The 26,680-nt window shown below is 46.7% G+C and overlaps 1 protein-coding gene across 2 annotated transcripts in view; it reads right to left on the bottom strand.

Moving 5' to 3' along the window:
* The window catches only part of KCNQ5 (potassium voltage-gated channel subfamily Q member 5), a 577,598-nt gene extending 552,997 nt beyond the window's left edge, over positions 1-24,601 (bottom strand). For both annotated transcript variants that reach the window (XM_079938653.1, XM_079938654.1), the window contains exon 1: positions 24,032-24,601. In XM_079938653.1, the coding sequence (XP_079794779.1) occupies positions 24,032-24,429 (398 nt within the window). In that variant the 5' untranslated portion in view covers positions 24,430-24,601. The remainder of the gene's footprint in view (positions 1-24,031) is intronic.
* Positions 24,602-26,680: the final 2,079 nt, after the last annotated feature.

Genomic DNA, 26,680 nt, shown 5'->3' with positions numbered 1-26,680 from the left:
GGGGAAAGATAAATTAGAAGTTTGGGATTGACATGTACACACTACTGTATATAAAACAGATAACCAACAAGGACCTATTGTATAGCACAGGAAACTCAATATTTTGTAATAACCTATACGGGAAAAGAATCTGAAAAAAATAGATATATATGCATGTATAACTGAATCACTTTGCTGTACATCTGTAATTAACACAACATTGTAAATCAATTATACTCCAATAAAAAAAAAATTCAGGGGCTTCCCTGGTGGCGCAGTGGTTGAGAGTCCGCCTGCCGATGCAGGGGACACGGGTTCGTGCCCCAGTCCGGGAAGATCCCACATGCCGCGGAGCGGCTGGGCCCATGAGCCATGGCCGCTGAGCCTGCGCGTCCGGAGCCTGTGCTCCACCACGGGAGAGGCCACAACAGTGAGAGGCCCGCGTACCACAAAAAAACAAACAAACAAACAAATTCAGGTAGCAGGCTGGATGTGGCCTGTGGTGTGCTACCCCTGGCCTAAGGAATGGTGGTCTCAGGAGGGAGGCATCTCTCCACATCCCTTATATAGAATCAGAATAGGAACAGGCAATGGTCCCTGGATCCACAGGACAGGACCAGCATCTGACTGTCCTGTGCCTATGCTCACCAAGGCATCATCTGATGATGCTTTGGTGCTGCACCTGGTCTCTGCTTTTAGGAAGAGAATTGGCTGGTTGTGTGCATTGGAGGAGTCTAAGTCACTTATCTGTAGTCATTTATAGATCTATAGGGCTAGTAAACAAGAAGAACCCCTTCAAATGTGACTCAGGTGTACAAGGTCATGGCGGCTCATACATCAGTGCTCACCGACATGGCTGGATGGTGATATGTAAATGGGGCAAAGCACCGAGGGTGCGCGCTTCACCGTGGACGGCAGCATCACCTTGCGATGTACACTCACAGGACAAAGACACTAAACCAACCACAGAGAACTTGATCCCGGCGAGTTCCCAGCCAGAAGCATCCTCAGTAACTCCAGAAAGCCTTGGCCAGTGGAGCACACTGGTTCTGATCCAAAAAGGTCCATTTCATTTTACCAAAGGCTCCTAGGTACAGATGCAGCTGTAAACGACGCAGACCACGAGGTGCCCAAATGCTTCTTCCTAAAAACCTGTGGTTTTCCAGACACAGGATCTGCAGTAACGACAACCTGTTCTACTTGTGGGTAACTGTCATATTTGGTAAGAAAAATAAACACTGGATAAATCTTCCTATTTTGATTTTCAGAGGTCCACATATGAACAAAGTTTATTCTAAAATAAACTTCACCATTTGTTGCCAAAGTTGTTCTTTAAAGGCTGTTAACTTTTTTTTTTCAAACAGAGGGGTGTTTTTATACATTTTGATTATATACGTGTGTAGGCATACAAACATTTTTAAAAGATAGTATTCTCAATGTTTGAGAAGAAATACAGTGATGGATGGAATCGATCCATCTGGCAGAAATCCAATTACACAGAAATTTGAATGACTTTAGGTTACAAACTAACGATGGACAGAGGGTAACAGCCCACGGGAGACCATTAATACTAATGAACCCCAAATATAATTGGATGTGTACATGCCTTATACATCTTTTTCTTTACCCATTGTCAGCTCAGCTTCAGCATGCTTTTAACCAGTGTTACAATAAATCACAGGAAGTACCTGGGGGAAAGTGAAAATCTCCTTATTAATTAGGAAGAAAGTCTTTCAGGGAGGTTACTTTCTAGTCAGGCTTTCCATAGGTGGTAAAAGAAAAGAACACTGTGATATATGCAAGGAAGGAAACATCAGACAAAATTAAAGCTTTTCTCTCTTTTCTAAAGTTACAAGTTATGAATGGCAAGCCTTCAAAAATAATCCAAGAAACCAAGCACAGGAGCTGGGACAAGCCAGAAAAGGATGCTCTTGAGTTCTGGACATCCTGGGGAAGGTGGAGACCAAACCTGGGGACTTGTCACCTCTTCTGCCACCAACGAGGTTGGGGGGAGAGACAGAAACTGGAATCTACTTGAAGGGAATTTCTACATGTGTGTCACATACAACTTGATAGCTGCCATTACATCCTTAATATTAGTCAAGTTGTTTCCTACTTATTAAGCGTCCATTCTGAGAACCAGGTAAGAATTTAAGCAAGAGTATTTGCCGAGTTCAAGTGCCCTGAAGTCTAGTCTTCCCAAGGTGCAGGGAGATGGGTAATATTCTGTAACACAAATTACGCAGAGGACTCATATTCGGAGTGTCACACTCAGCATTTGTAAAACGCTCTTCATTTCCAAAATTATATTGACCAACTTTGCAAAGAGCCTGATTCAGTGGGTATTCATTATGATAAATTTGGCTCCAATAAGATCTTGTCCGTAGATCTCCTCAGAAAATACACACTCCTCGTTGAGAGAATGGAGTGGCGGAAGTGGGACAGGAGGAAAGAAGACACAGAAGAAGGAGGTATGGGTTGCGGACACAGTAAAAAATCACGTGGGCCAGAGAGTGTGACCCTAGAAGGCGCACCTCCCGTCCTGTTCAACAGATCACTTCCTGGGAGCAGCTGCTCTCATCCTTTTATTTGTACGCACGCATAAATGGGGGTGTGTGTATGCATACATATATTGCCGATTCTCATGACTCACACTTTCTGTGTTTGCAGATCTGCCTGCCCCTGAAAGTTATTTGTAACTCCAGCATCAATGCTCACTGGGCATTCACGGTCATTTGCGGACATGCACATGGGGGCCAAAAACTTAGTCTCCCTCCCAATGCCCACGCTCCCAGCTGCCACTGAACAAGGCGATTGTACGCGTTGTGATTTCAGCTCAGATTGTAAACAAGTGTCCATCTCAGGGTCTATTTAATGTCATGATTTTTTGCATTTGTGTGCTTTGTGTGATTTTGCTGTTTAAAATGGGTCCACTGTAGCGCTGAAGCACTGTCCAGCGTTAAGTGCAAAAAAGCTGTGATGTGACTCCCAGGGGAAAAGACACGTGAGGTAAGCTTCATTCAGATGGAGTTACAGTGCTATCGGCTATGAGATCAATGTTAATGAATGCACTGGATCTTAAATAATGTGTCTTTAAACAGAAACACACATAAAACAAGGTTATGTATCGATCGGTTGATGGAAATGTGACCAAAAACTCCAAGGAGCCTATCCCCCTGTTCCTGCTAGGAGCAATGATTCTGTATTCGCTAATTCAGTGTTCGCAGCGAATTCATAGGCCCTAACTAGCATGGAAAATGAGAATCTACTGTGTGTGTGTGTGTGTGTTTTTAATTTACAAAAGTGGATCTTGTGTACACTACATACGGTGTGTTATACCTTGATTTTTTTCACCTAATAATTCACTTTAGAAACCACGTCATGCATACTTCCTTCTTTCTCCTCAAAGGATGCACAGTTTTCCCTTGGACAAGTTTACCGTCATTGATTATCTAGTTGTTTCTGTACTTTTTTGAAAACAAAACAATGCTTCAGGGAAAATTCTTACGCATACACCTTTGCAAAGGACACAGATCTCTGAATGAAAGAAAATTCTGGCCTCTGTAACAAGCGCGTAACTACTGGGGCCGTATTTAGGAGCCATCAAAGTTTTTTAAAAGACTGACAACACTACCTGGGGTGTGGATGTGGCCTGTGGGCTTGACGAGTGAGGATGTCTCACAAATGTCACAGGATCAGACTTTCTTTCATACAGACGGTCAGAGTTTATTAACTGCAGGGTCCCTTTATTTGAGGGCCAGGGTAAGTGCTTTGCATTTGTGTACAAATGGAGGCCTTTGTAAAGTGCTCTTTGCTTTGTGGCGGCAAAGCAACCCTCTTCTCTAAGGAAAAAAGCAACAGCCATGTGTCAAGGAGAATGGACCCGCCTCTCCATCTGTCCCCACCCCCCATGCCCCGCTGGCTGTGCTGGGCGGTCCATGAAGCAGCTCTGCATCAGAACCACTAGGGAGGGGGTCTGACGCCCGAGAAAGGATGTCCTAGGTATTCAAAGATCACGGGAGTAACTTAGGGCATAAAGAATTGTTCGTAAAATTAAATGAGAGCCCTTCATTTTCTCCAAGTCACTTCTCTGCCTCAGAATTCTCTTAGCTAAAAAGACGTCTGAAGAAGCACCAATAGGACACGTCAACCTTGCAGTGAGGGTAGGTAGGTACGTGACTTATGCAAAAATGGCTATCTTTAAGCCAGCAATTTAAACTCCACCCAAATTCCTCTCCCTCATAATTCGCTAATGAAACCATTCGTTTTCTAATGACAATATGAACTATAAAAAGCATATTAGATACGGACAAAGAAACACCAGGAGGGTGGAAACCAAGTTTAACGTAATTGTACCCACTCACATTAAAAAAGAAGACACGGTGCTTGCAAAGCTGGAGATGTGCCTCGCCCCATGGACAGGGCAAGGATTTCCAGACCTCAGGAGGGTGACCTCACCCTGCTACTCCTGCCTGGGTCTGGCTGTCCGGGTCCAGGCCCTCCTGGGCATACAAGCAGGGCGCTGGGTGCACCTATGTACAGATGTGTGACCTCATCTGAATTTCTGGATGAACACATCTGCTTTCCCCTCGTGAATTTATCAAGTGTAATTAGATTGTCTGTGTGTGTGTCTGTGTCTGTGTCTGTGAGAGAGAGACAGAGACAGAGATAGAAACAGAGACAGACAGAGAGACAGAGACACAGAATGAAAGAGGGGCTTTTGGGTCCTCATATAATGTTTACATGTACTTTCTCCCACTCCCTCGAATTCTGGGGCTATCTCTCACAAAATTTTCCTATCTGGAAAGAAACCACAGTGTTGCAACTGTGGTTTACTGAATATTAATACTAAGGTGCTAAATACTACTTTGTTTCTTATTTGCTCTCTCCATTCATTGGAGCCTTTGAAAAGCAAGTCAATATATGTTTTAACCCCTAAAGAGACCCCTGCTTCAGAATTTGACTCCTTCAGAAGAAAGAAAAGTCATAAAAAATAATGTCTTTTGCTGGCTTTTAGGAATTTGTAACAGAGAGGAATGTTTTCTCTGTTAACATACAGAGAGAAAAGGTTCTAAACTGCTTTTTAAAAGAATATGCTTCCCTGGTGGCGCAGTGGTTGAGAATCTGCCTGCTAATGCAGGGGACACAGGTTCGAGCCCTGGTCTGGGAAGATCCCGCGTGCCGCGGAGCGGCTGGGTCCGTGAGCCACAATTACTGAGCCTGCGCGTCTGAAGCCTGTGCTCCACAACAAAAGAAGCCGTGATAGTGAGAGGCCCGCGCACCGCGATGAAGACTGGCCCCTGCTTGCCACAACTAGAGAAAGCCCTCGCACAGAAACGAAGGCCCAACACAGCCCAAAATAAATAAATAAATAAATAAATAAATTTTAAAATAAATAAATACTCCTGTTCTCTGTTTAAAAAAAAAGAATATGCTTCACACAACCAGAGAAAGCCCACGTGCAGCAACGAAGACCCAACGCAGCCAACAATAAAAAAGATAAATTTATTAAAAGAAAAAAGAATATGCTTCATATAAGAGTTGAACAAACAATAGGATTTGAAATGTCACTACTTATTTTTTTGTTTTCGTTTTATTGATGTTTGATTTTACAATGTTGTGTTAGTTTCAGGTGTACAGCCAAGTAATTCAGTTTCAGACACACACACTCACCCCCCACACATATTCTTTATTAGATTCTTTTCCCCTACAGGTTATTACAAGATACTGAGTAAAGTTCTCTGTGCTGTACAGTAGGTCCTTGTTGGTTATCTATTTTATATATAGTGGTGTGTACCTGTTAATCCCACACTCCTAATTTGTCGCTCCCACTTCTCATCGTATGAAAACCTCAGAGAACCTTCACTAGAGGGCGCGTAGGGCAGATCGCGAAGTCATCTCAGTAAGGCTGACGGGAGGCCCGGCCACCGGGGCTGCCCCTGGCAGTGTTTGATGTGGAACAAGTCACTTGACCTTTCTGTAGCCACAGTTTTCCCAGCTAAGAAAGGACAGTGTAGGAATAGGTCACCAAAGGTCCTTGCAGCTCTGTGAACCTACTACTAAATGTGTCAAAGCGGTAGTCCCTGACAATCTTTCCAACTTTAAGCTTTAAGAATGTGCTTTTCTCTGTAGATTCAAAAATAGAGAGATTATAGAAAGATCTTTTTGTTCCAATGCAGAGAGCTTCTAGAGACAACAGTAAATCTCTTGGTATGTAATCCTAGCACCAAATACAATGCTACTGTAAAATAAGTAATGTGTTCATTGATTTATTCATTAAACATGTTTTTACATGTAACAGTAGTGTTACAGTAGTAGTGTTTTACATGTAACAGTAGTGTTACAGTAAGGTGCTTTCACACCTGCACATTTCCACATTTACCAGGTGTTTGGGCCCCAAGAAGCCGGGGACTTGCCCAAGGTCACCATGTCACTTCCAGAGCATCCCTCCTTCCCTTTACCTGGGAGGCGGCTGTCAGATCTGAGTCAGGGTCCCCACGCCTTTTAAATCTCGCCTGTGCACCACCATCGGGGAGACCTCAGAATGTCACCTGCAGAGCCTTCTACCTGCATCAGGGCGTTTGTCGCTGTCCAGAAACCTTGTTAACCTACCTCCTGGGGCTTGCTTCTCACACCCAAAGCCGCCATCCCAGACCTTCACTTACCATCTATCCCTAGCTCTCTTCCTCCAGCGTCTTGGTCCTCTCAATCACCTTCACCTTTCTCCACCTGGGGGGCCCTTCCCTAGGCTTTTATATTTGTGCAGTCATCCAACTGCCTGGAGAAATAAAGAAGCGCTTGGTTGTACTCTGTCGCTCCCTAATCTCCCGTTCCCCCGCTCTCTGCAGCAATTTGATTGTCAGTTACGCAGTCCAGTCTGTCTTCTCCTTCCTCTCCCAGCGCCGGCGCTGTATCACAGACTCTTTGGAACTGCCTTGCACTTACCCGTGTCTCTCTTTGGACTGCAAGGCTGCTCCCACACCAGACTTCCCTGTCTGCTCACAGAGGCTCTCTGGGCACCCCCATCTCTCAGGATACACCTGCAGGACATCCCTTACACCTGCGGGATGCCTTCTGAATGCTGACTGCTGTGCTCCACATTGCCTGGTTGCTGGGTTACTTTGGCCCTTTTCCCAGGACGCAATTTCTTCCCTGTGACGCAGATGTCCTCGGAGCACATGGGGCTGCAGACCTGTCCCCTCCTAGGTGGCCCCCCCTTTCCAGGTTCTGGCCGCCCCTGCTCTATGCTGCTTGTCTACATCACTGCCTCTTTTTACATCTACATCTTCATTGCTACTCTTTTTTTTCCTCAAGAAATTAAGAAACTTTTGTCAGCAGCATTTTGTAATTAGATTGAAGCATAGTTGATTTACAATGTTAATTATCAATGGTTTCAGGTGTGCAACACAGTGATTCAATATTTTCATAGATGATACTCAATGTAAAGTTATTGTAAACTATTGGCTCTATTCCCTGTGCTGCAGGTTACATCTTTGAATCTTATTGTATACCCAGTAGTTTGTACCTCTTAATCTCTTGCCCATCTCTTGCCCTTCCCCCACCCCCCTGGCCCTCTCCCCACTGGTAACCACTAATTTGTTCTCATATCAATGAGTTTGTTTCTGTTTTGTTATATTCATTCTTTTTTTTTAGATACCACATGAAAGTCAAAACAATGTATTTGTCTTTCTTGGACTTAGTTCACTAAGCATAATACCCTCCATATCCATCCATGTTGTTGCAAATGGCAAAATTTCATTCTTTTTTATGGCTGAGTAATATTCCAGTGTGTGTGGGTGTGTGGGTGTGTATCACATTTTCTTTATCCATTCACCTGTTCATGAACACTTAGGTTATTTTCTTTTTTACATCTTTATTGGAGTATAATTGCTTTACAATGGTGTGTTAGTTTCTGCTTTATAACAAAGTGAATCAGCTATATATATACATATGTCCCCATATCTCTTCCCTCTTGCATCTCCCTCCCTCCCACCCTCCCTATCCCACCCCTCCAGGCGGTCACAAAGCACCGAGCTGATCTCCCTGTGCTATGCGGCTGCTTCCCACTAGCTATCTACCTTACGTTTGGTAGTGTATGTATGTCCATGCCTCTCTAAATGTAACACAGGAAACAATAAAACTCCTAGAAGAAAACATAGGCAGTACACTCTTTGACATAAGTCTTAGCAATATTTTTTTGGATCTGTCTCCTCAGGCAAGGGAAACAAAAGCAAAAAAGCAAAAAAAAAAAAAAAAAAAAAAAAAACCCAAATGGGACCTATTAAACTTAAAAGCTTTTGCATAGTGAAGGAAACCATCAACAAAACAAAAAGACAACCTACTGAACGGGAGAAGATATTTGTAAATGATATGTTTCATAAGGGGTTAATATTCCAAGTATATACTGAGCTCACATAATTCAATATCTAAAAACAAACAGTCCAATTAAAACATGGGCAGATGACCTGAATACACAGGTTTCCTAAGAAGACATACAGATGGCCAACAGACACATGAAAACACGCTCAGCATCACTAACCATCAGAGAAATGCAAACTGAAACCACCACGAGATATCACCTCACACCCGTCAGAATGGTCATCATCAAAAAGACAAGCAAAATAATAAATGTTGGCGAGGGTGTGGAGAAAAGGGAACCCTCCTATACTGTTGCTGGGAACGTAAATTGGTGCAGCCACTATGGAGAACAGTAGGGAGGGTCCTCAAAAAACTAAAAATAGAGCTACCATATGATCCAGCTATTCCACTCCTGGGCGTATATCCAAAGGAAAGGAAATCACTAATTAGAAAAGACATATATGGGGCTTCCCTGGTGGTGCGGTGGTTAAGAATCCGCCTGCCGGTGTAGGGTACATGGGTTCGAGCCCTGGTCCGGGAAGATCCCACATGCCAAGGAGCAACTAAGCCCGTGCACCACAACTACTGAGCCTGCGCTCTAGAGCCCGTGAGGCACAACTACTGAGCCCGCGTGCCACAACTACTGAAGCCCACGCATCTAGAGTCCATGTTCCACAACAAGAGAAGCCACCGCAATGAGAAGCCCGCGCACCGCAACAAAGAGTAGCCCCTGCTCACTGCAACTAGAGAAAGCCCGTGCGCAGCAACGAAGACCCAACGCAGCCAAAAATAAATACATTAATTAATTAATTAATTTGAAAAAAAAGGAGGGAAAAAAGACAAGACATATACACCCCAATGTTCAGAGCTTCATTTCTTTTCTTTATAATACTCTCAGCCCATTGCACTCCTTCTTTGAGAGTTGGTCCCCCTGCAGATGCTGTGTTACCCTGTTTCGAGTCCTTCTCTTCTCTGTCTCTTTCACAAGCCCCTTTTCTCCTCTTTTCTCCCCAAATGCCAGTATTCCCTAAACCTCTCTCCCTACATTCTTCTCCAACGGCTTTTTTGTCACCAGCACCTCTACATCACTAACTAATGACCCTCTCCTCCCTCTCCCAAAGCTCAAATAGGTTATATGCTCACCTGTGCATTCCGTCTCTCCCTAAAACAGAATTGAGCATCTTTGCTTAGTCACAGTCACATTGGCTTGAAACCGTGAAAACTCTGATTCTTTCATCTCTCTGTCTATCAAACGCCGATCCAGGGCTAGGAACTCTGGTTCTCCCTCTGAACTCTCTGCTGCCCTCCCCTCCTTCACCGTCCCCTGGCTGATGCTCCAGGCCAGGCCCTCATGGTGCTGTGTCACTGCACCCCCCTACACCCCACCCCCCAGACACTAACTCTGGCGTAACCACCAGCTTCATATGCGGCTCTGCGAGCAAGTATGAAAAACACACACACGATAGATTTAACGTGACTAGGTCTCTCCAGTGTATTGTCACGCGCTTTGGAAATCTGTATTAAGGCTGCAACGTGGAAAGGGACTTTGGACCAATGACAAACAGAAAACAATCCGGGTAATTGCCTTTCACCTTTGTTGGAGGAAAAAAGAATGCTCCCTTATTAATGACAACTGTGAATTACGGTACCTACCCTTGAATTAGATGAGTATTCTGTTTTCTCCGGCACAATGTGATAGTTTCTTAACTATTCTTGTTTATGGTTGTCTAAGCCACCTCCTTTGGTGCCACCTATAAATTTATCTGTATTATCCACTTCCTGCCCCAAAGCCTGGAATAAAACTCCATACCCACGAGCTCTGAAAAACAGCTCTCCACAGCATGACCCATCTAGTTTGGGAATAGTCATTTGTAAAGTAACTCATCAGGTCCAACATTAGAGGAAAAGCTCTGGATTCATGTAAGGGAATCTTTCCTGCTAAAGATAACTTCCACTTTCAGTGGATTGACTACGGTCCCTTCCACTGAGAGACAGAATAACTGAAACGTGGTCCCACCAAACTGGTGGCCCGAGTGACCGTGCAGAAGTTAACACCATGGGCATAAATGTGACCTGCCTACTTTTTCCTTTCCTCGTGTGTCTCCTGTCCTACCTTTGGAAGGTCTGCAGGGCCATCTCAGTGCCTAGCTGGTTCCTTTGTGCTGACTGTCAACCATCTCTTTCTATTTATTCTCTGGTGGATCTGAAACTAAAGGACTTATCTGATTTTCTTCTACGGAAAAAAACTTGGGTGCCAGTGTGAATGTTCAAGCTTGGAGATAATGTTGCCCCTAAACAGAGTGACTGTCATTTCTTCCAGATGTCAAGGTCCACGTGATCTTATCTTGAAGGTTATAAATGAGTTCCCCCAAAGTCATTTGTATTGAATCCAACTTCCTCGCCTTTTCCATTTGATGGAGCAGAGCAGAACTAGAGGATCTAATCATCTGGCTCCGGTCAATTTAAAACCAGTTTAATGTCACCGTGTAATTCTGTCACCTGACTGCCCATCTAGTTCAGAAATACATCTGAAGGTTAGGCTGTAGTCTTAAGGAGATAGCCAAGTGCACCCTTAGGACTGCAGTGAACATACATTCTTACACTCAATGCCTTTATCTTCACTCTGAAGAGCCACTCTCTGTTTGAAGAAAAAGAGCCATTTCCCACATGCCTGGAGAAAGTCGATCAAATGGGAAAGAGTGTTTCCAAAGGGTTCCAAGGACATGACATGAGGTGGGCACTCAAATAGTGAATGAATGAATGAAAGAATGAATGAATTCCAGGCCCCATGGTAATATCTTCCGCCATGTACTAAAATAAAGCTAACAAGAGTATAAATTTAGCATATATACTGAAGATAAACAGGCATTTCATTTGATTTAGAAAAAGAAAAAACTTTTGGTTTGCATTATTTTTTGTAAGTCATTTTGGGGAGAAAAAAAATAACATCCTCAAACAAAGTACTATGAAGCAGCACTGGTTTCTTTTCTATTTTTAAACACACTTGAGAGCAAATTAAACATACTCAGAATGTTGTATTAACTAGAACATTTAGTTTAACTAGTTTAATTACTGCTCTTTGGAAATTACTGTGATCAGTGGGAACTCCTGGGTTTGGTCTCTGTGTGGGAGGCACTGAACTGAATGCCCACCTGCATGGGCAGCTGGGCACCCAGCTTCCATGTTTCCCAAGGGGTCAAGAGAGCTGACAGTCAGCAGTTCTCTGTACGGTAATCAGACTTTACCCTGAAAATCCCTTTAATAGGAGCAGTAGCTAAATGTCTCTGGAGAAAGGCCAACCTTTGCTTTCATCCTGTCAACTCAGAGAGGTGGTTTTTGTAACTCAGTAAACAGTAAACTCATACCCTTCTGGAGTAAAAATTCCTTGAAGGAATAGGCTGTGTCTTATTTCCGTTCCGTTTCTGTAGTTCTGGTGTAGTTCAGGTCCTTATACATGGCATGAGGTCACGTTATTGAACAAACAGTGAAGAATCATGCCTTAACTGTACAACTCAGAAAGCTGGGAAATGTATTCGATGACCCAAACATGGGAGAAGAACCCAAATTCTCAATCCCATCCAGATTCTCAATCCCATCCAGATTTGTTCAGGTATGAGGGGAAACAGGTTTAGAGAAAAGGGAGCCCTAAACTTGGTACCTATTCCATAAAAGATTGTGGGAATAGCTTTCCCAAAGCCTACGCTTTGGAAAAATTTCCAACTAGGAAAAAATACAGGTGGTTTTCTCTCTCCTATGCACTCCCCTGACAGCTTGCAGTTTGAGTCCATGCTTTAACCTCCAATTAAACAGGAGAACTGCAGCTCTCTGTTGCCGAATTATAGATCTATTTCCTGGCTCACTGAGAAAAGAATCTGCTAACGACTGTAAACAGTCTACATGATAAATATTTTTTTATGGAAGTATAGTTGACATCCAATATTATGTTAGTTTCAGGTGTACAGCAGGGCGATTTGACAATCAAATACATTACGGAATAAGCACCATGATGAGTCTAGAAACCGTCACCAGACAGAATTATTACCATGTTATAGACTATATATTGACTATATTCTCTATCCCATACATTACATTCCTGTGACTGATTTATTTTATAATTGAAGGTTTGTGCCCTTTTAACCCCCCCTCATCTATTTTACCCAACCCCCTGCTCCCTCTGGCAACCACCAGTTTGCTCTCTGTATCTATAACTCTGTTTCTATTTTGTTTTGTTTGTTCACTTGTTTTGCTTTTTAGATTCCACATATAAGTGAGATCATGTGGTATTTGTCTTTCTCTGTCTGACTTATTTCACTCAACACAATGTCCTCAAGGTCCATCCTTGTTGTCACAACTGGCAAGATTTCGTTCTTTTTTATGGCTGAGTAATATTCCATCGTATATTTGTATCACATCTCCTTCATCCATCTATTGATGGACATGCGATGAATGACTTTAAGTTACCTGCTATTTAACTCTGAGTGACAGACATATTGACTTCTCCAATGTGCTTTTTTCTACAATAATTCCATCAGGAATAAAAATAATTTCTTTCTCAGCTATATAGAGTAGTCAACTTCCAAAATGGAAAGTATGATCTTTTAAAAGTTATTCACGGAATATCTGAGTACTCCCAGATTTCAGAAATAATAGGTAGATATTAGAAAGCATCAGAGAAATTGTAAGGCTTCACTCTCTTTTTTCCTAAGAAACCTGAGCCTAACTAAAACTCCCAGAAAAGTAGGGTTCTCTAACCCCTCATCTTTCTGGAGGCCTCAGTGAATTACTGCAGAGCAATGTGTACATTAGGTGGCCCGGTCTGCTGATGCAGGACACTCTTGCAGCCTGTAAGCAATTACAGGGTCAGCCCATCTCCTGATTAAGAGCAGACAGCTTTAAGAGGAAGAGAAATCAAATTACACAACCTGGTAAAAAGAAATAAAGAGAAAACTCATTTCAGAAATATACATGCCCAGAGAGGAAGGAAAAAAAACCTAGGAATAGTTTAGTTAGGGGGAAAGATGATGGGACAATTGAGAGAAAGAAAGGAAGAAACATCCAGGAAAAAGGTGTATGGGGGAGGGGAGAAGGAAGCATGGAGACTAAATGGAAGATATTTATGTTAGTGTGAAGAAAACACGAGTATTCTATTAGTTTAAAGAAAGAAAATCTGGTAAAATCAGTTTGGAGCAAATGGTTCTATGGTACATTCAGCCATTGTGAAACATAAATGAAGCAACTGCTACTATTTTAAATGAATCTTAGGCATTCTGCAGTGAAAGTATAAATTCAAAATTTAATGTTTATAGGCAATGCTATTAAGAAGTTATTATAGCAATTTGGGTCCTCAATATAAGTTGCTCCACAATTTAAACTAGTAGATCTTAAGGAAATTCCTGTTTGAAAAAAATTAAAAAGTTATAGCATTCAAATAGTCCCCCTGGTAGCGATAGACTAGGTAAATTTTGATTAAAAACAAAGGATAAAAATCTGGGCTTGATGCCATAGGAGATACAAATAAAAAGGGTGCTTTGGTTTCTTTAGACACAAATTATTTTTGAAGAATTAGTTAAACGATCCAATTAGAAAGCAATGCAAGGATGTAATTAAGGGCTAAAATACATGGTCCAAATAATAAAAGCTCTGTGAGGTAAATAAAAGTAAGGAAATAACCCAGAGCTATCAAGAGAAACTTTATGGAAAAATTAAAACTTGAGCTGGTTAGAATTTGGAGACAGAAACTGTTAATAATACTTAACACTGTTAAGTTACATGTAATTCTCTGATACTAAGTTATAAGGGGTTTTAACCATCATTCATTTTTTTCAACAATATTTATTGTGCATATGCTATTTTGCTAAGAGCTATACCACACCCTAAAGCATTTTAAAATTTTTATTTATGTTTTTAAATTAACTTTTATTGGCGTACAGTTGCTTTACAATGTTGTGTTTGTTTCTGCTGTACAACAAAGTGAATCAGCTGTACATACACATATATCTCCTCTTTTTTGGATTTCCTTCCCATTTAGGTCACCACAGAGCACTGAGCAGAGTTCCCTGTGCTGTATAGTAGTTTCTTATTAGTTATCTATTTTATACATAGTATCAATAGTGTATATACGTCAATTCCATAGTTTCTTATTAGTTATCTATTTTATACATAGTATCAAGTGTATATACGGCAATTCCAATCTCCCAATTCATCCCACCCCACACCCCCAAAGCCGTTTTTAAATGATGCCATCCATGTAATAGGAGGGGCCCTGGGCCCACAGGCATCGTCCACAATAGTGGTGATTACAGTGGTTAAGAACGCGGGCTGCCAGCCAACCTGCCCGGTTCAAAGCCCTGCCATTAAGTCGGTGGCTGGCTGACCATGGCCAGATCACTGACCCTCACCCTGCCTCAGCATCCTGGTCTGTCCACAGGAGATGACGATCCTAAATAGCACCTCTTAGGGCTGTTCTGAGATTAAAAGACTGAGCGTGTGTAAGGCATTAAGAACAACGTCCAGCATATAATCAATAATTACAATGACTACCGTTGATGATAAATCATCTTTCCTACCAGTTCCCCTCCCTTGTTCTGCCCTTTAGTCTTGTGTTTCCTTCAAGCTAGAGTTCAGTCTCTCTTGTTAATATTCCCGCTAAACTAACTGAATACAGGGCTCACGCTCACCGATTCCTCCCGTCACTTCCGATTCATTTCCCAGCGAACAGCATCCTGGCTTCTGCCCTAAGCGCTTCCTTCACTGCCGCCTCCCATGCTGCCGTCAGATCCAGTGGTAACCACTACCTATATTTCACAGTGGACTATTTCTTGAAACTCTCTCAGTACCCTTGGTTTCCACGACCTCCTGGCCATCCTTCTGTCCAGTGTTTCCTTCCATCTCGCTGTCTGCTCCATTTTATTCCCCTTTCTCTGCTCACCCTTACGTGTCAGTATTCTCCAGGTTTCCATCCCTCTCTCTTTTACACACGCTCCTTGTGATTTTAAGCGCTGTCGGTACCTCCGTGTCTCTTAAACCTTCATCCACAACTGCCAGACGTGTATAGCGAGGAGCCCACAGTTACCGAAGGCTCAGCATCTTCAGACTAAACTCATCAATCACCCCAACATCCCCTGCAGCCTGCTGTCCCCCCTGTATTCTCAATCTCATTTAACGGCCCCCACTACATAGCCCACCACCCAAACCAGGAACCAGGAAACAGCAAATCCATCCTTCTGCTTCATCTTCCACGTTGACCCCTCTAATACATTGCAACTCTATCACCATATTTTCTCTTTTTTTAAAATTTATTTATTTAATTTATTCATTTTTGGCTGTGTTGGGTCTTCGTTGCCGCAAGTGGGCTTCCTCTAGTTGCAGCGAGCGGGGGCTACTCTTTGTTGTGGTGCACGGGCTTCTCTTGTTGCAGAGCATGGGCTCTAGGCGCCGGGGCTTCAGTAGTTGTGGCTCACGGGCTCCAGAGCTCAGGCTAAGTAGTTGTGGCGCACGGGCTTAGTTGCTCCGCGGCATGTGGGATCTTCCCGGACCAGGGCTCGAACCCGTGTCCCCTGCATTGGCAGGCGGATTCTTAACCACTGCACCACCAGGGCCATATTTTCTTCTCCATCTTTGCTACCACTGCCCCCCGTCCAAGTCCTAATTATTTCTTGCCTCAGTTGAAATCACAGTTTTGAAATGGATCTCCCACCTCCTTTGTCCCCTTTAAGCCATCATTCCTAAAGCTGGCAGACTGGACAATCTACAATGTAAATTCAATGACATTACCACCTGCCTAAACCCACCAAATTCAAAAACTGCCCAGCACCTACAGGAGAGTATCCTGGACCTGGACAGAGCTGTCCCTCCCTCCATCACATTGCCTCTGTATCTCTCTCCTGTTTCAATAATGACCATGTGCTCACTGGGATTATAGGCATATATATTAGATACATATAAAATATCGCAATGCACTGATGTAATATTATTGTTCCTGTTTTACAGGTTAAGTTGATGGTATTGGAAGCAACTTGCTCACAGTCACGAAATCAGTAAAGTTGATAACTGAATCCGAATCTACTCATATTGCCCTTTCCCTGAGGTCATGGTCCAGCATGGTTCCCCATTTTGCACCACCAGCACCTAGAACATTCAGTGGTACACAATGACTGTCAAGTATTCATCTGAATTGATGGTTAAGAAAAAAAGAGAGAAATTATAACATGATAATTATAAAAGATGATCCTGCCACTGACTGAAGATGGAACTGAGTTTCTAGAATTACCTCACAGGTACTATAAATGGAAGCAACAAAGACTATGAGTAAGTTTGTCAAAAGTGTTTTCTTCATACACAGTTAAATTTAAATATCTTTCAAGTTATGATATAATCCCCATATGATCTTTTTATTTTCAATTGCATTCTAGTCAAATGTCTTATTTACTTTTAGAGGAGCAAAAATAAGGTAAACATAAATATTTGCACTAACAAGTTCTGTGCTAGGACACAGTAGGTATGGAATACATGTGTGCATATATAGAGAGAGAAATACAGATATATAAAATGGAAAAAGCACAAAGTATTTTTCAGTTTATCCATAGATGACCTCAGTAACATTTTGGAAACTCACTACTTCCACAGACTGATAACAGAGTATCAAAAGGATCACCTAAAACTCTGAGAGCCATCAAAGAATTTTAGAAATTATGAAGCAATGCAGTCGTGTAGCCAATCTGTCTACCAGGTTGAAACCAAATAAAACTTCAAATAGCATCCTTGAAATGGTTGAAGGAAAAGGAAATCGAAGTGAAAACACCTACCCGCCGTTAAACACAACTAGAAGCTATGGCAGCCCAGCAATTGGGCCGTTTCAAGCACTTTCACAGCAGTGGGCTGGGCGAAGACTCGCTCTGCTGGCGCTCTCAGTCGCCAAAATAGCCATTTGCAATTAAAAATTAAAACTGACACCTCTTCTTCACAAGCTATTATCAAAAGACGGCTGGCTGCCTTCCTTGTTTATAGTGGTTCTTGTATCAAGACTTCATGCCATTTTGAAATATCTTTTTCTTATGTGTCATTTCTCTTAGGCCGTAATGTTCCCAGTGCTAAGATTTTAACACTTTCAACATTTCTAATTGGAATATGATCCTCAAATACTACAGCATTGCTTCAATTTCTGAAAACAGATTGATTTGAGCGTTTTATATGGAGCATTTTATGTTCCTAGATTAGCAGGGCAAAAAGCAGTATAATTTGTAGAAGGCCTGTCTGTATTTAAGGGAAATCATTGGTTTTGAAGGAGTGAAAATAAAATGCAGACATCACTTTCTATAGACAGAGATTTAGCTCTGAACAGAATATATATGTAAATAATAAGGCTGGTCATCACATCTGTTTGAGTGCTGACACAGGAAATGGCCAAGAGGGTCACATTCCATCTTCCACCAGGAAACCAGCAGTGTATTTGGGGGGATGAGGGGTGTGAATCAGTTTGCACACATGGAACATCTACACGCCAGACCCTGGGCTGGGTGCTGGTGATACAGCAGAGAACCAGACGACAGCCCCTGCCCCTAGGAAGCTGGGTAGAGACGGCGATCAGCAGATCCTTCGTCCAACAGGGGAGTGCTGTGCTCTGGTTAACTCCTTAGAAAGACCCCCTTGACTAATGTGTGGCCCACTGACACACCCCCCCCCCAGGAGTTTGGAGTTAACGCGAACAATTAGGAGGTGGGCCTGCAGCTCGGGGCGGAGGAAGGGAAAGGATTAAGAGATCAGGTCACTAATTACAAATACTCCTTCCCCTTCCGATTCCATTTCAGACCCTCCACATTAGCCTCCATCACTGTGGCTGCATCACAAACACCTCTGTGCCTGTTTCACAGATAAGATTTGGAGACCCAGGAGGGGGAAGTAACCTATTCCAAGTCACAAAGCGGATTAGTGGGCAAGTTGCAAGCAAAGATCTCCTGCTTCTGGGCCCATACCCTCCTCTTCTAAATGAATCATCGGTATCTTACCTCTAAGCAAATCAAAAAGACTTGGTAATTCCTTCAGCTTTGCTTCACTCTGCAACTCCTGTGTGGAAGGTTTCCAAGGAAAATGATTTACCTACTCGTGCAGCAGGCATGTACGGAGGGTCTGCTCCATACAGGGCACCTTGCTAGGTGCTTGGGATTCAGAGATGAATAGGAGGATTTCTGTACAGGAAGTTCACCCTCCTGTGGGAGAGACAGACCAAGTGGCTCACGAGGACCGTAAGGCGGGGCAAGCACCAGGGTAATGTCGTTCCCGGGGGCCCATGGGAGCTGACGTGAGAGGCACCTAAATTATCCTGGCAGCGGGAGATGTGCCCAAGAGGAGGCGACCCTTGAATTGTGTTTTGAAGAGACAGTAGGAGTTGTGCAGCTAGAATGCAAGGGGTGGGAAAAGCCCCAGAGAAGAGCGTGTGCAAATACTGTGTCCGGCGGCAGATACAGGATGGGGGGGCTCAGCAAGGCTGGGGCTCAGGAGTGTATTAGAGATGAGACAGGAAACAGAGGGCATGAGACGTGGCACAGACGTGGCAGAGGCCACGTCATGAGGGGTCTTTTGAGCCGGTCCAAGGAATCTGGAGTTAATCTACACTCCTGTCCCCTCCGTCCCAGCTCTCAGCCATCCTCAACCCACTTAAATCCCAGTCATGACACCATCCCACTGCTGCTGCTTCGGCAAAGGCCATCAGGGAACCTCCTTCGTCACCAACCAATGAAATCCTAACACACCGCTTCTAGTTCTTTCTGCAGCACCGGAAATGCCGACGGCAGCTCCTTCCTGCACACGTCTTCCTGCCTTCGCTTTTATAAAGAGAAGGCCTCCTGGCTTTTCCCTGTGGCCTTGTGGTCACTGTCGAGGTTTCCCAGGTCCTTCTGTGATCTCTTACAGAGCTGCGTCCCCACTCTGTCCTCTGCCACGTTCTCACCCCACCCTGCACCTCTGGGCTACCTCACTTGTCCCACTCATTGCTTTCAGCAGCACAAAACTGCTGGCAGCCTCCAAATCTGAATGTCTAATCGAGACATCTAGATTTTGCTCTCGATCTGTAAAGGCAGTCATTCTTTGAAATACATTTTATTTATTTTTGCTCTCTTTGCGACAGACATGGTTCTAGCTGCTGATCCAAGACCCGACGGAGAGAGACCGTGCGTACCTGGTTCACTATTGTGTGTTTACCACTTACGATCTCTCCCTGAACATCTGACAAACGTTTCAAACTGAACAAGTGCAAGTCGGAACTCATTATGTTCCCTGAAAGCATGCCACTCGCCCTTTGTGCCGTATGTTAGTGAATGGTACTTCCATTCCCCAAATCACCCAGCTCAGGGTCGTCTCTCTCACACCGCACGTGGGACTGGTGAAAACAATCTGCATGTACCTACGTAACTGCTCTCTAACTAAATCCCTCCGTCTCATCCCTACGGTTACTGCCTAAGCTCCTCAGGCAATCGTCTCTCACCTTTCCAGAACAGTCCATGGCACAAAGGAGACAGTCGACAGACATCGTGGCACGAATTTATGGATAAAAGAATACAAGAAGGAGTGGAAAACTTGGACAGTTGCTGTCATCTCCTCACAGGCCACACTGGTCCCATCTGGCACCCTTCAATCCATTCACCGAACTAAGGAAAGACACGTCTACCCAAAATACGCGTCTGATGACATCATCCCTCTTGATTATCACCATTCACTGACCAGTACCAGCTACAGGATAAAGACTAGATTCCATGGCCGGCGTCTGAAGCCACCCAAGGTCAGGCACATGTGCCTTTTGCTCTACCCTCTTTTCCTGAGGTCGTGCCCATACTGCAGATACTCACAGTACCCAGAATTACCATGTTGATTCCAGTGCCAGTGTCTTTACCTAAGCTATTTTCTCCACCAAGGTTGCTCATCCCCTCCTTGCTTTTACACTTGAAAATTAGGCATTTGTCAAAGCTCAGCTCATACCTCTCTTCCTCTCGAAAGCCTGTGCCGACGTTTGTGCTCTCACCTCCACTTCCTTCTCTTTTCCCACATGACTCTGTACTCACGTCTATAACAGCAGCGTTTCAGTCCTGTTCACAGGCTTGCACTGGAGTCTTTTCCCTTCTTGAGAGTGGAGGCCTTCGCCTTATGAATTTGGGAATTAGCACACGTGAACACTCACATGTTTGCAGATGGATGGATGAGTGAACAGATGAGTAGATGGTAGAGAGTCATGGAAAGATTAGAGGCAAGGGGATATGATAAGATGTGCATTTGGGGAAAAACACTGTGGTGTCAGAGCAAAGAGCTGGAAGGCTGAGAACAGAAGCCGGAGACCATTATAAATAATCCAGTGGGGATGGATGGAGAAGCAGAGAGGGAGGGTAGCAGTAGCAAAGGAGAGAAGGGAATGGATTTGAAAAATATTTATAGCGTGAACACACAGACTTCAACGATCATTTGGGTGGACAGCGGGAGCGAGTCTGAGAAAAATGAAGGGATCAAGGATGACTGCCGGGCTGCTAACCTGGATGACTGGAGGATTTCTTCTACTTTAAAACATATATACATTCTGGTCCATGGCATTATGCCTGGCAGAGATGCACCGGACACAGTGGCAAGTTACGTGTGTCTGCCACACTGTTGCCTTTGCTGTTTCTCGGAAACACATTTGTTCCATCGGCGCGAACTTATATATGGAGCCCATCGTGTGTTTTTCTATTACCACCATTTACTCTACACTTTTCCCGAAAAAGATGAGGGATTAAAAATGGACAAACAACATTCAAAGAAGTATGTCACCTCCTATGTGAATAGCTCCTCCGTTAAACTGAAGGACAGCTGAAAACAGGGAACATCCTAAAGAACGGGAGGAGAACAGACTCTCCTAATTTCCACCGATTTATAAAGATTGGAAGAAAGGATTTGCAGCAGGCCATCTCTTGTTCTTGCCAGCCATCTCATCAGTGGGCTGGGACACAAACACTTGAAACCACATTGTATACCATTAAAATACCATTATAATCATGGGGTTTGCATATTTAACAGAAATGTTTCGTCACCTGAAACATAACTTTAAACATACTTTTCTTGCTTCTTGGCAAGGAAACGTGGGTCGACCAAGTAAATCCATCCCTGAAGTACCTCATTAATCACAGTGCACTTGTTCTTGGCAAGAGCCTTAATGTGCTACAAAACCTGTTATTAAAGTAAGATTTGGGGATTCCCAGGCTGGCAAAGAATCAGTTAGTTACACTGCTTTAGAAATGGTTTTCTTACAACTTCCTTTATTATTAATGGTCTTGTTAGACTTACAGCTCAAAGTAACTTTCCTTTATTAATTTAACGTGTGAAATCCAGCTTCTCTAAAGCTTATTTAAAATCATAAGTAGCAATTGCCAAAGATGGCCTGTCCCCCGCTACTGCATCAGCTGTAGTTGTGCCGATGCTCCTGTCTTTGTGCTAATGTGGGTCTAGCACCCCTACCGGATCGCTCAAGCATTACAGTTTCAGGCTCTAGAAATCAGTCACGCAAAACTTCACAGCAGCACGTGGCATTGACAAGCACATAATTTATTTTGTATCCACCACTAAAGACAATGATTGACCAATAAAGCCCGGTGAGTAGAGAATTATTCCAACTTGAACCTCTTCAAAAATGATTTGTCAAAAATTTAAGATTCTGTAAGGCCAGAAAAACCTATTAGACCCCAACATATTGAAAAGAGAACGTTGCATTACAAGAAGTCCTCATTCATGTTCAAGGGCAACACTTAGGAGATATAAAGCACAAACACCAACCAAAGTTGTCTCTCACCCTTTCTGAATATACAATACATAAATTACCAAAAATTAAAGTCCGCTAAATAGCATCGTATTGTAAAATCAAAGCTATGAATGTTCTGAGCAAACTCTTGTGTAAAAAAACAAAAAACCAATTTCCATCCAGTATATATTCTGCTGCCAAATTGAGCACAAATCATATTGCTAAATGTTTTAGTGGATCCTGACAGGTCAGAATAATTTTTCAGGCTCATTAGGTAATAGGATTCATTATATATCAACTCAGAGGGCATGAACGTGAAAAGTGTCAGTAGCGTTTCTCTAAGTCTAGCATTTACTGCAATAACCACATCTGAGGCAACGTGAATCTTACACACATTATACCTTTTGATGTGATCATGATGCTACACAACGTCCTCCTTGTGTACACTGTAAGATGGAAAGTTGGCTGGAATATTCCACCTCATGCTACAAGTTCACATCAATCTGGGGCTGTAAAATTTTCCAGACACCAGAGTCACACAGATTGTAGACTCCACCAATTTCCTGACTCCTACGTGGTCAAATTCCAGGCTCACCTATTTACCAAACCAGCCACTTCATCCATGTTGTTTCAAAAAATGTTTCTGGAGCCAATCCTCCATCCCAGGTGAGAGCTATGTTTGGATGACACGCCTCATTTCTAAAAGATACCTAATTCACGTGTTGCAAATCTTTTTACTAGGAAACAAGGAACCTGTCAGTGAGTGCCTTTAACTTTCTCTACTGGCCTCCTATGGCTGCTGTCTTTATATTTCATTTTAACATAAAAAAGCAAAAAAGGGGAACTAAAAAGAGAGGAGAAAAAGAAGAAAAGATGATGGCGTAACGGCATAAAAACTACCTTAAAATGTCCACATAAACCTAAGTCTAACAGGAGACTGAATGAATGGTCATTGTGGGAAAAATAGTAGTAAACTTCAAACGCACTGAAAGATTTCAAATGCCTAAGGGAAAAATAAACATTTGCTTCCAATCATTTTCTCATTAAGCATCCTCTGCTAGATGATGAAGCCTTAACACACACGCTCTGACTCCAAGCCACCACTGCCTGCTTCACCCACTGCCTGAGCCCGTCCCGGGCGGCGCGCCGGCCCTGCACCTCGGCCCGCGCCCCTGCGCGCCGGGCTCCCCGCCAGCCTCGGCTACTACGTCCGAGCGAAGCATCCCCTCGCCCGGCCCTGCTCGCCCCCTCTGGGCCTCGGCCACCACTGTGGCAGGAAGCACTACGTGCGCTGACAGACTTTCCGTTAGTGGCGGTTGAGGTAGCTGCGAGGCGTGTTTCCGGGCGCGCTGGAAACCTAGCTGCTGTTCCCCACCACCACCCCGCCGCGAGCGGCAGCCCCCCCACCCCAGCTCCGCCCCGGGGACCAGGACCCGGGCCTGCGTCTCTCCTCTCCCCGCCGCCTCTACCCCGCCATCACCTCCTAACCTTTCCAACACACTCTCCCGAGCCTCACGCGGGCGCTCCGCCTCCCTGAGCCTTGCCCAGCTCCCGGGCGCCCCCCACGGTTGGAGTGGACGTATCTCGGGACCTAATCTCTCCCAATTATCCGCGCAGCCGGGGTCCCGCGCCTGCCCGGCTCTACCCCCGGGCGCCCAGAGCGGCCGGGTGGCTCAGCGCCCGGCTCCGTCCGCAGAGGCGAGAGAGGTGGGGCTCAGGGAGCTGGCAGGCTCTAGGAGGAAGACCCTAAACACGTGCAAAGAAATAAAAGCTACCACGTGTGCGCACGCGAGTGTGTGTGCGCGCGTGTGTACGTGTGTGTGTGTGTGTGTGTGTGTGTGTGTGCATGCGCGCGCCCGGCCAGGGTGTCTGCGCCGGGCGTCCGGGGGACCAGGCAAGAGGGCCCCCGCCGCCGCGGTGGCGGGGGGCGCGGGTACTCACACGAAAGCGTGGTAGACGAACGCCCAGCCGCGGGGTCTCTCCAGCACGTTGTACAGGTAGTTCTGCAGCCGCCGGTACTTGACGTTACGCCGGCAGCTCTGGCCACTGCTGTAGGAGAGCGGCTTCCCCAGCAGGCTCATCCGGGCGCCCTGCTTGCCCCGCCGGCTCTCCCGCAGGCCGCCGCCGCCGCCCAGCGCGGCCGCGCGGGTGCCCAGCAGCAGCAGCCCGTCGCCCCCGGCGGCCGCCGAGTTCAGCAGCGCCCTGGCCCGGCCCGACTCCACATCCTTCATGCCGCAGCCCGCGCGCCCCCAGCCCGCCGCCGCCGCCGCCGCCGCACCGCTCCTCACCCAGAGCCCGGCGGCGCCGCCCTCCTCTCCGCCCGCGTGCTGGCGGGGCATGGCATCACCGCGGGCACCGCGAGGGGGGCGCCGCCGGCGGGGGCCGCGGCCTCATGCGCGCCGGCCGCTTTCGAGGAGGCGGCGGCGGCGGACGGGGCGCCCGGCGGCCCTCGACCTGCGCGCCGGGGGAGGGGAAGCAGCGGGGGCGGAAAGGCGCGCGGACGAGACGGAGGAGTCCCGGGGTCGAGCAGCCTATAGCTTCGAATGCGTAATCAGGACGTGTCGGGGGCGTCACTCCAAGAGGGCTTCTCCGGCCCCTCAGTTCCCGTAGCGGATACTCCCTCCTGGTGAAGCGCCCCCGGGGCTGGAACGGGAGCTCCCGCGCGCGCACGCCCGGCCCCGGGCTCCCCACGCCAGAGGGGGCCGGGCCCCGAAGCCCCTCTCGGAGGCCGAGTTCGGCGTGTTCTTCCCGGCGCTTTGGAGGTGTCCGGAAGGTGCGGCCTGCCTTGTGCCCGGAGGAGGGACGGGAGAGGCAGGCGCCGTTCCCTCCCGCCGCTACGCCGCCGCGCGGGCTGGTCCCGCCGTCCTTCCGCGAGGGGTGTGCGCGGGAACTGCCCGGCCCTTCCCTCCAGGTACCAGCCAGTCCCCGGGCGCGCGGGCCGAGGCTCCGGGCGGGGGCGCTCGGGTCCCCGCTTTCAGGGTGCTGACCCGCAGGACACGGCCGCCGAGCCGGCGAGGTGGGCACCGGGCATCTCCCCGCCGCTCACTCCGGCTGGCGGGCTGTGACTGTCCATCCCGGCATCAGACCAGAGTAGCCGGACATCCCTCCCAGCCCGGGGGTGGAGTGTGGGGAGGGCGTCAAAACTCCAAAGTGGCTCCTCCGCGGTGAACTAGCGGCCCCGAGCTGCGCCTGGCAGCCGCGCGAAGCAGGGGAGGACAAACCGGGTCCCTCCGTCAAGAAATTTTCCTTTATGTCCGAGATAGTCATACAACGGCCGAGTCTCGGCAGTGGCGGCGGCGGCCCCAGAGGTTGGGGGGAAAATCCTGGAGGATGGAGAGCCTCAGGACACCGGCTTCGCGGGGTCCCCTCCCCACCCCGGTCTGCCGCCACTTACGCGGTGAGAGACGCGTCGCGAGGGACGAGTGGCTGGATCTCCTGCCGCCCCCAAGCCCCCAGCCCGCGGGGAGGAGGGAGGCCGCGGGGTCCCTGGCTGCGCCTCTGGCCTTCAGCGAGCCCGCGTCAAAAACCGTAAGCCGCTCAACCTCGCAGTCAGCTGGGGACGCCGAAAGGAAGCCGGGCTTGGGAACTTCTTCCAACAGAGAGGAATCCCTCCCCCCCGCCCCCCAAATAGGAAGGAAAGGATCACAAGTTAAACTGAAGGAAGAACTGGGGTTCCACCACAAAGCCAGAGCAGACGCTTCCGAGGTAGTGCGTCCAAGTGCCTCTCCCTTTCAGAAGCCTAAAGTCGAGGCGCGAGTCCGGTGGCGGCTGTCGCCGCCCCTCGGAGGGAGATGCTCTGCCGGCCCCGCTCTGGGCGCACACCCACGGCAGCTCCCGTCTGCCTTCGGCAGCCGCGGCACCTCTACGCTTTGCCCTTCCTTTTATTGTCGTCGCTGTGAGGCTCGCGCGGCCCTCTCGCCGGCTCCACGCCGCCGGCGGGACCCCGCTTCCATCCCGCCTTGTCCCCAAGCCTGGCGGCGGCGGCGGACACTTCCCCGCGGCGCTCCGTGCAGCTGGCGGCGGCGCCACTTGACTGCTGAGCTCCGGCCCCCGGAGTCGCTCTCCGGTCCCCTAATTCACTTCCCACCCGCGCGCGTGGAGGGGCGAGGGGGACGCCCGGTGGCCCAATGTTCAGGTCGAGGCAGAGCGCATCCTGGAGCGAAGGCTGTCGTCCCCGAGCCGCGCGAGGACCCGGCCGAGGGCGGGGAGTTGGCCGTCGCTATATTTAGACACACCACACCACCCCCCTCCCCGGAGTTTCTGCGCGGGGACTTTCAGGGTCAAAGCCCTAGAGGCCTAAAAGGAGTCGTGTGCACGCTTTAAACGCGAACATCTTGGCTTTCCTGTAGGCAGGAGAACGAAAACCATGTCCTCTTGACCAAGCGGGTTTTCCTTCTTGCAGACTTTGCCCCGCCCCACCACGAAGGTCAGGTCCCTTCCATCTCACGGGTGCACCGGGCCCACCGTGCAGGCAGGAAGGTTCGGGAAGGCGGGACACGTTTCTCGGAAAAGAGCCAGTTGCCTGATCTCCCAGGGATGCGGGGTGACGGGGGTGCGGCAATGATATTAGTGAAGCCGTGGTGTTGATGA

Source organism: Stenella coeruleoalba (assembly GCF_951394435.1).
Source record: "Stenella coeruleoalba genome assembly, chromosome: 12".
In the NCBI taxonomy this organism is placed as follows: domain Eukaryota; kingdom Metazoa; phylum Chordata; class Mammalia; order Artiodactyla; family Delphinidae; genus Stenella; species Stenella coeruleoalba.
The sequence above is the reverse complement of the archived record's forward strand: the minus strand, read 5'-3'. Positions and strand labels throughout refer to the sequence as shown.